At 45.5% G+C, this 7500-nt stretch overlaps 1 protein-coding gene and 1 non-coding gene across 2 annotated transcripts; one reads left to right on the forward strand and one right to left on the reverse strand.

Moving 5' to 3' along the window:
* Window positions 1–5396: 5396 nt before the first annotated feature.
* LOC131535728 (uncharacterized) lies at window positions 5397–6116 on the reverse strand. Its single transcript, XM_058768283.1, has one exon. The coding sequence runs from the start codon at window positions 6114–6116 to the stop codon at window positions 5397–5399; it is 720 nt and encodes a 239-aa protein (XP_058624266.1).
* An 816-nt stretch (window positions 6117–6932) lies between these two features.
* LOC131535730 (5.8S ribosomal RNA) lies at window positions 6933–7086 on the forward strand. Its single transcript, XR_009269732.1, has one exon. It is a non-coding gene; the product is annotated as a 5.8S ribosomal RNA (ribosomal RNA).
* The last annotated feature ends 414 nt before the right edge of the window (window positions 7087–7500 follow it).

Genomic DNA, 7500 nt, shown 5'->3' on the forward strand with positions numbered 1-7500 from the left:
TGGCATGAAAATGACATGAATAGGTTCCACTGAGCGCAGAGTACAGTAGATGTGTTTTCACCAACAATATTGCACAAATTTGGTGTCCACGGAAGCATTATGTAGGGCCGCTGAATAAATTGGAAATGGACGTTTTCACATGAAGAAATGTCCATTTCAATTTATTCAGCGGCCCTACATAGTGCTTCCGTGACATTCATTTTATGCAAATTTTACAGTATTATGGCATGAAAATGACATGAATGGGTTCCACTGAGCGTGCTGAGTACAGTAGTGGTGTTTTCACCAACAATATTGCACAAATTTGGTGTCCACGGAAGCATTATTTAGGCGCTGAATAAATTGGAAATGGACGTTTTCATGAAGAAATGTCTATTTCCAATTTATTCAGCGGCCCTACATAATGCTTCCGTGGACATTCATTATGCAAATTTTACAGTATTATGGCATGAAAATGACATGAATGGGTTCCACTGAGCGTGCTGAGTACAGTAGAGGTGTTTTCACCAACAATATTGCACAAATTTAGGTGTCCACGGAAGCATTATGTAGGGTGCGCTGAATAAATTGGAAATGGACGTTTTGCATGAAGAAATGTCCATTTCAATTTATTCAGTGGGCCCTACATAATGCTTCCGTGACATTCATTTTATGCAAAATAAGACATTTTATGTACTCTAATGTACATGGGGCTGCTGGGTGATGTTCCTGGGCACTAAACTGTAGGTATTACTCAGTTATATCATTGCAGTTATGAAATATGACTTTTACTATATCGCCCACGGAACACCTACGGAGGCACCGTTAAATAAGTTACAGGTGGTCATGCACCATATGTGGTGAAGTTCACCAAAATCCAACTCAAATTCCAACATAAGAAACAACAATTTTAATGCAAATTATACAGTATTATGGCATGAAAATGACATGAATGGGTTCCACAGTTCCACAGAGCGTGCTGAGTACAGTAGAGGTATTTTCACCAACAATATTGCACAAATTTATGTGTCCACGGAAGCATTATGTAGGGCCGCTGAATAAATTGGAAATGGACGTTTTCACATGAAGAAATGTCCATTTCCAATTTATTCAGCGGCCCTACATAGTGCTTCCGTGACATTCATTTTATGCAAATTTTACAGTATTATGGCATGAAAATGACATGAATAGGTTCCACTGAGCGTGCAGAGTACAGTAGATGTGTTTTCACCAACAATATTGCACAAATTTGGTGTCCACGGAAGCATTATGTAGGGCCGCTGAATAAATTGGAAATGGACGTTTTCACATGAAGAAATGTCCATTTCAATTTATTCAGCGGCCCTACATAGTGCTTCCGTGACATTCATTTTATGCAAATTGTACAGTATTATGGCATGAAAATGACATGAATGGGTTCCACTGAGCGTGCTGAGTACAGTAGAGGTGTTTTCACCAACAATATTGCACAAATTTACGTGTCCACGGAAGCATTATTTAGGCGCTGAATAAATTGGAAATGGACGTTTTCGCATGAAGAAATGTCCATTTCAATTTATTCAGTGGGCCCTACATAATGCTTCCGTGACATTCATTTTATGCAAAATAAGACATTTTATGTGCTCTAATGTACATGGGGCTGCTGGGTGATGTTCCTGGGCACTAAAATGTAGGTATTACACAGTTATATCATTGCAGTTATGAAATATGACTTTTACTATATCGTCCACGGAACACCTACGGAGGCACCGTCAAATAAGTTACAGGTGGTCATGCACCATATGTGGTGAAGTTCACAAAAATCCAACTCCAAATTCCAATATAAGAAACAACCATTTTTATGCAAATTGTACAGTATTATGGCATGAAAATTACATGAATGGGTTGAATGAATATTGCACAAATTTAGTGTCCACGGAAGCATTATGTAGGTCCCGCTGAATAAATTGAAATGGACGTTTTCACATGAAGAAATGTCCATTTCCAATTTATTCAGCGGGCCCTACATAATGCTTCCGTGGACATTCATTTTATGCAAATTTTACAGTATTATGGCATGAAAATGACATGAATGGGTTGAATGAATATTGCACAAATTTAGTGTCCACGGAAGCATTATGTAGGGTGCGCTGAATAAATTGGAAATGGACGTTTTACATGAAGAAATGTCCATTTCCAATTTATTCAGCTGGCCCTACATAGTGCTTCCGTGACATTCATTTTATGCAAATTGTACAGTATTATGGCATGAAAATGACACCAGCCTATTAACCCGAACCATACAATAAACTGCAAGTGGACACATATCCCACTTGCAATCTATTCAATTGAATGGCTATAGTAGGTTAGTGGGATGATTGTCCACCAACCTATTAAACCGGAACCATACAATAAACTGCAAGTGGACACATATCCCACTTGCAATGTATTCAATTGAATGGCTATTTAATAAAGTGCGTGGACACATATCCCACTTGCAATGTATTCAATTGAATGGCTATAGTAGGTTAGTGGGATGATTGTCCACCAACCTATTAAACCGGAACCATACAATAAACTGCAAGTGGACACATATCCCACTTGCAATGTATTCAATTGAATGGCTATTTAATAAAGTGCGGTGGACACATATCCCACTTGCAATGTATTCAATTGAATGGCTATAGTAGGTTAGTGGGATGATTGTCCACCAACCTATTAAACCGGAACCATACAATAAACTGCAAGTGGACACATATCCCACTTGCAATGTATTCAATTGAATGGCTATTTAATAAAGTGCAGTGGACACATATCCCACTTGCAATGTATTCAATTGAATGGCTATAGTAGGTTAGTGGGATGATTGTCCACCAACCTATTAAACCGAACCATACAATAAACTGCAAGTGGACACATATCCCACTTGCAATGTATTCAATTGAATGGCTATTTAATAAAGTGCGTGGACACATATCCCACTTGCAATGTATTCAATTGAATGGCTATAGTAGGTTAGTGGGATGATTGTCCACCAACCTATTAAACCGAACCATACAATAAACTGCAAGTGGACACATATCCCACTTGCAATGTATTCAATTGAATGGCTATTTAATAAAGTGCGAGTGGACACATATCCCACTTGCAATGTATTCAATTGAATGGCTATAGTAGGTTAGTGGGATGATTGTCCACCAACCTATTAAACCGGAACCATACAATAAACTGCAAGTGGACACATATCCCACTTGCAATGTATTCAATTGAATGGCTATTTAATAAAGTGCAGTGGACACATATCCCACTTGCAATGTATTCAATTGAATGGCTATAGTAGGTTAGTGGGATGATTGTCCACCAACCTATTAAACCGAACCATACAATAAACTGCAAGTGGACACATATCCCACTTGCAATGTATTCAATTGAATGGCTATTTAATAAAGTGCGAGTGGACACATATCCCACTTGCAATGTATTCAATTGAATGGCTATAGTAGGTTAGTGGGATGATTGTCCACCAACCTATTAAACCGAACCATACAATAAACTGCAAGTGGACACATATCCCACTTGCAATGTATTCAATTGAATGGCTATTTAATAAAGTGCGAGTGGACACATATCCCACTTGCAATGTATTCAATTGAATGGCTATTTAATAAAGTGCAAGTGGAAACATATCCCACTTGCAATGTATTCAATTGAATGGCTATAGTAGGTTAGTGGGATGATTGTCCACCAACCTATTAAACCGGAACCATACAATAAACTGCAAGTGGACACATATCCCACTTGCAATGTATTCAATTGAATGGCTATTTAATAAAGTGCAGTGGACACATATCCCACTTGCAATGTATTCAATTGAATGGCTATAGTAGGTTAGTGGGATGATTGTCCACCAACCTATTAAACCGAACCATACAATAAACTGCAAGTGGACACATATCCCACTTGCAATGTATTCAATTGAATGGCTATTTAATAAAGTGCAGTGGACACATATCCCACTTGCAATGTATTCAATTGAATGGCTATAGTAGGTTAGTGGGATGATTGTCCACCAACCTATTAAACCGAACCATACAATAAACTGCAAGTGGACACATATCCCACTTGCAATGTATTCAATTGAATGGCTATTTAATAAAGTGCAGTGGACACATATCCCACTTGCAATGTATTCAATTGAATGGCTATAGTAGGTTAGTGGGATGATTGTCCACCAACCTATTAAACCGAACCATACAATAAACTGCAAGTGGACACATATCCCACTTGCAATGTATTCAATTGAATGGCTATTTAATAAAGTGCGAGTGGACACATATCCCACTTGCAATGTATTCAATTGAATGGCTATAGTAGGTTAGTGGGATGATTGTCCACCAACCTATTAAACCGAACCATACAATAAACTGCAAGTGGACACATATCCCACTTGCAATGTATTCAATTGAATGGCTATTTAATAAAGTGCGAGTGGACACATATCCCACTTGCAATGTATTCAATTGAATGGCTATAGTAGGTTAGTGGGATGATTGTCCACCAACCTATTAAACCGAACCATACAATAAACTGCAAGTGGACACATATCCCACTTGCAATGTATTCAATTGAATGGCTATTTAATAAAGTGCAGTGGACACATATCCCACTTGCAATGTATTCAATTGAATGGCTATAGTAGGTTAGTGGGATGATTGTCCACCAACCTATTAAACCGAACCATACAATAAACTGCAAGTGGACACATATCCCACTTGCAATGTATTCAATTGAATGGCTATTTAATAAAGTGCGGTGGACACATATCCCACTTGCAATGTATTCAATTGAATGGCTATAGTAGGTTAGTGGGATGATTGTCCACCAACCTATTAAACCGGAACCATACAATAAACTGCAAGTGGACACATATCCCACTTGCAATGTATTCAATTGAATGGCTATTTAATAAAGTGCGGTGGACACATATCCCACTTGCAATGTATTCAATTGAATGGCTATTTAATAAAGTGCAAGTGGAAACATATCCCACTTGCAATGTATTCAATTGAATGGCTATTTAATAAAGTGCGTGGACACATATCCCACTTGCAATCTATTCAATTGAATGGCTATTTAATAATTGCAAGTGGACATGTATTTTTAAATGAATAGTGGTTTTGTGGACATGGGGGTGGGGAGCTGGTCCACAGGGGTCCTGGGGTCTTTCCGTCTCTATAATGGTCAAATGGACAAATAGTGGTTTCGTGGACCTGGGGGTGGGGCATGGGGTCGGGCGGTGGTCCGCAGGGGTCCCGTGGTCGCTCCGTGACTATAATGGTCAAATGGACAAATAGTGGTTTCGTGGACCTGGGGGGGTGGGGCATGGGGTCGGGGCGGTGGTCCGCAGGGGTCCCGTGGTCTTTCCGTCACTATAATGGTCAAATGGACAAATAGTGGTTTCGTGGTCCTGGGGGCTGGGGCCAGGGTCGGGCGGTGGTCCGCAAGGGTCCCGTGGTCGCTCCGTGACTATAATGGTCAAGTGGACAAATAGTGGTTTCGTGGACCAGAGGGGGTTGGGGGCCGGTCCGCAGGGGTCCAGTGGTCTTTCCGTCACTATAATGGTCAAATGGACAAATAGTGGTTTTGTGGACCTGGGGGGGTGGGGCCTGGGGTCGGGCGGTGGTCCGCAGGGGTCCCGTGGTCTTTCCGTCACTATAATGGTCAAATGGACAAATAGTGGTTTCGTGGACCTGGGGGGGTGGGGCCTGGGGTCGGGGCGGTGGTCCGCAAGGGTCCCGTGGTCGTTCCGTGACTATAATGGTCAAATGGACAAATAGTGGTTTCGTGGACCATGGGGGTGGGGCCTGGGGTCGGGCGGTGGTCCGCAAGGGTCCCGTGGTCGTTCCGTGACTATAATGGTCAAATGGACAAATAGTGGTTTCGTGGACCAGGGGGGGTTGGGGGCCGGTCCGCAGGGGTCCCGTGGTCTTTCCGTCACTATAATGGTCAAATGGACAAATAGTGGTTCCGTGGACCTGGGGGGGTGGGGCCTGGGGTCGGGGCGGTGGTCCGCAAGGGTCCCGTGGTCGCTCCGTGACTATAATGGTCAAATGGACAAATAGTGTGTTCGTGGGACCAAAAAAGTGTCCACCCCCCATCTGGGTGAAGGCCACTGTTGTAAACCTAAGTTTGGACAGCTGTGCGCCACACTGTGGAGAAGGGCAGAACTGCAGTTTGAGGCCCCGAAATTCTTTCGGCCCCCGTTTGGCCCCTGGGGGGGCTAGGGGCTCCCGGACATGTCAGGGTCGTCCCGCCGTCCGGTGCGGTCCGGCAGACGCCGCGGCGAGTCCGCAAAATTGGTCGGCGCGCAGGTCCCACGAACCTGCGTCCACGAACCGACAAACATATATCCAAAAGGACGTTTTTAAAAATTATGGACTTTCTAGAGGAAGTAAAAGTCGTAACAAGGTTTCCGTAGGTGAACCTGCGGAAGGATCATTACAGCAGTGTCGGGACAAGGCCGGACCAAAAACGCTTTTGAGCGAAAAAGACGCCCGAGCGCGTGGCGGCGGTGGAGAGGGGGAGGTCGGGGGCTCCGGCGCGGTCCTCCCCGCCCACCCGGTCGGGTTAAAAACCTTTAACCCGAAGAAAAGTCGTAACACCGGATGCGGCAAAGGTATCGGACGAGAACCTGTAAGAAGGATCAACTGATGCGGCAAAGGTATCGGACGTCAGCCCAACTGATGCAATGATGCGGCAAAGGTATCGGATCTGACACGTTCCCATCGGCGCCTTCCTCCGGGACTAGGCGCCGCCCTGGGCGGGTACCCTGAATGGCCCGGCAACCCTGCCGGGACCGTGGGTTTGAAGACCCCCCCGCAACGGGGGGCGCCCGTCCGGGGTTTCGACCCCCGGTTTTTTTTTAACCCCCCCGTTCTGTCCGTCTCAGCCTACTTACCTCAAACAAAGAGTACAACTCTTAGCGGTGGATCACTCGGCTCGTGCGTCGATGAAGAACGCAGCTAGCTGCGAGAACTAATGTGAATTGCAGGACACATTGATCATCGACACTTCGAACGCACTTTGCGGCCCCGGGTTCCTCCCGGGGCCACGCCTGCCTGAGGGTCGCTTTCCTATCGATCGGGGCCTCCGGGTCCCGCGGCTGGAGCTTCGTAGGGGGCTTTTGACCTCCTCCGTCCTCCTAAGTGCAGACCGCCCCGGGTCCGCTTCCCGCCCCGGCCTCCTCTGGCCCCTTCCACCGTCTCTCTCCCTCCCCTACGGGGGAGGGGGGAGGGCGGCGCCTCGTCTGCGGCTCGAGGACCGGAGGTCCTCCCCTCCGCGGCTGCCGGTGGGTCTGAACCCCCTCCGCTGCCCGCGCGACGGGGACCTCCAACTCTCGTCCGTGGGCGGACGTCGTTTTGGTGGGAGGGCTCCCTCCGTCTCTCTCGTCCCCTCTGGGGGGCGGGGAGGGCGGCGGCGACACGTCCGCTCGGTTCTGCGAGGACCGGGGGTCTCGACCCCCAACTCTCGCGCCGACGGGCG

Source organism: Onychostoma macrolepis, unplaced genomic scaffold, assembly GCF_012432095.1.
Source record: "Onychostoma macrolepis isolate SWU-2019 unplaced genomic scaffold, ASM1243209v1 Scaffold75, whole genome shotgun sequence".
Lineage (NCBI taxonomy): Eukaryota > Metazoa > Chordata > Actinopteri > Cypriniformes > Cyprinidae > Onychostoma > Onychostoma macrolepis.